The 2,107-nt window shown below is 38.7% G+C and overlaps 1 protein-coding gene across 1 annotated transcript in view; it reads left to right on the top strand.

Annotated features, from left to right (window-relative positions):
* The window catches only part of LOC101846454 (aminoacyl tRNA synthase complex-interacting multifunctional protein 1), a gene marked incomplete at its 3' end in the record, with an annotated part of 6,906 nt that extends 5,260 nt beyond the window's left edge, over positions 1-1,646 (top strand). The window contains 2 exon segments of the mRNA XM_005106690.3: positions 589-752; positions 1,472-1,646. Coding sequence (XP_005106747.2) covers positions 589-752; positions 1,472-1,646 — 339 coding nt within the window.
* Between the last annotated feature and the right edge of the window lie 461 nt (positions 1,647-2,107).

Below are 2,107 nucleotides of genomic sequence, written 5' to 3'. Positions count from 1 at the left end.
CCTCCATGTCCTCCTCCTCCTCCTCCTCCTCATCCTCCTCCCTTTCTTCTTAATCCTCTTCCTCTTTTTTCGGTTCTATTTTGTGTGTGTTTTGTTTTTCCAATAAAAGTTATACGGCACTTGCAACACAATGACGCCAAATAAGTAAAGGTATGATAAGGACGTAAGATAATCATTACTAATTACAATTTACAGTCAGGACAAAATACTAATATTAATTGTCGATGTCCCCCACATCACACAGTTCCTGTATATAATCATTAATAGTAATTACAATTTACAGTAAGGACAAATATTAATATTGATTGTTGATATCTCCCACCACACTACACAGCTCCTGTAGATAATCATTAATTGCAATTTACTATCAGGACAAATATTAATATTAATATTAATTCTTTAATATCCCCACACTCCACAGCTCTGTAGATAATCATTAATTACGATTTACAGTCAGGACAAAATATTAATATTTATGGTCGTTATCCCCACACTACTCAGTTCCTGTATATAATCATTAATAATAATTACAATTTACAGTCACGGCAAATATTAATATGTATTGTCGATATCTCCCACACTCCTCAGCTCCCATAGACATCGGGGTGGTTGACCTCCGGGTTGGGCGAGTGCTGACGTGTCAACCTCTGGGCGACAGTGAAAACCTGACCATACAGCAAGTGGACATTGGAGAGGCCACGCCCATCTCAGTGGTCACGGGCCTCAGGAAGCACGGGGTCACTATTGAACAGGTGAGGCCCGCTCGGCTGCCTGGTAGATCAGAGAGAAAGAAAGAAAGAAAGGAAGGAAGGAAGGAAGGAAGGAAGGAAGGAAGGAAGGAAGGAAGGAAGGAAGGAAAGAAGGAAGAAAGAAAGAAAGAAAGAAAGAAAGAATGAGCGACAAAGAAAGAAAAAAAAAGATAAAAGGAAGAACGAAAGAATGAGAGACAAAGAAAAAAAGAAAGAAAGTTAGAAAAAAAAAGAAAGAAAGAAAGAAAGAAAGGAAGAAAGAAAGAAAGAAAGGAAGAAAGAAAGAAAGAAAGAAGGAAGGAAGAAACAAACAGATTAACAAAACAAGGAATGAATGAAAGAAAGAAGAAAGGAAACTAAATACAAAGAAAAATATTTACCGGTTCCTGTAAAGTAATAATGGAATCTAATATGGTCGCTTTTAAGTACAAGCAGGCTAACCCAGATTTCGGGGGTTTCCAGAGATCTTGACCTACACCAAAAGTGGGCATTGCCCCACCTATCGGAGCAGTTTGGTTTCATTGGCGTGTGTATTTATTGGGTTATAAAGAAAACGTTCCTAGTCTTTTAAAGAAACTCAACAAGGGGCAAAAACTTTACCTTCGATTTTCTCAAAACAGCATATTTCGGGATGGCCCCCTTGTGTTTTAAGCGACCATATTTATTATATTATATTATACAGCATAATGATAATAATATAATCATTGTTTTCAATCCCACAGATACAAGGTCACCTGGGTGTGTTCTTGTGCAACGTGCGCCCAAAGAAAATCAAAGGTGTGCGCTCAGAAGCTATTCTCATGGTTGTGATGTCCTGGCAGAACCGCGCGGAGCTGCTTTTTGCGCCTCGAGACTCCGAGCCCGGGGATAAAGTTCAGGTGGAGGGATATACAACAGGTGAGTCCGACAGAAGACTAAAGCTGTCCCTGTCGTTTTTATTTAAGAAAAAATCTGAAATTATGCAAACTAAGCTCAAGAATGTGAAATTATGCGATTCTGTTAATTTTAACAAAGAATGATAAACGAAAATAATCAGAAATGATGCAAAAGAAGATCAAATTTTTCTAAATTACGCGGGGTGCGTAAAACCACGGGGACAGCTGCTAAAGGGCGCTAGGGTTGTGATATGGACTACAAAAAGGGTTCAGATCCCTGCAATGACTTTTCTGTTTAAAGTTCTTTGAACATTGAAAGTCTAGTAGATGTTCGTTGAAGGTGGTTTGTCTGTGAGTTTGTGTGTATATATGTGTGTGTGTATACATATGTGTATGGTTGAGTGTGTATGCGTATGTGTGTGTGTGTTTGTGTCTGTGTGTGTGTATGTATACGTATGTGTTTGTGTGCGAGTGTGAGTGTGG

Source organism: Aplysia californica, unplaced genomic scaffold (genome assembly GCF_000002075.1).
Source record: "Aplysia californica isolate F4 #8 unplaced genomic scaffold, AplCal3.0 scaffold00550, whole genome shotgun sequence".
Lineage (NCBI taxonomy): Eukaryota > Metazoa > Mollusca > Gastropoda > Aplysiida > Aplysiidae > Aplysia > Aplysia californica.
The sequence above is the reverse complement of the archived record's forward strand: the minus strand, read 5'-3'. Positions and strand labels throughout refer to the sequence as shown.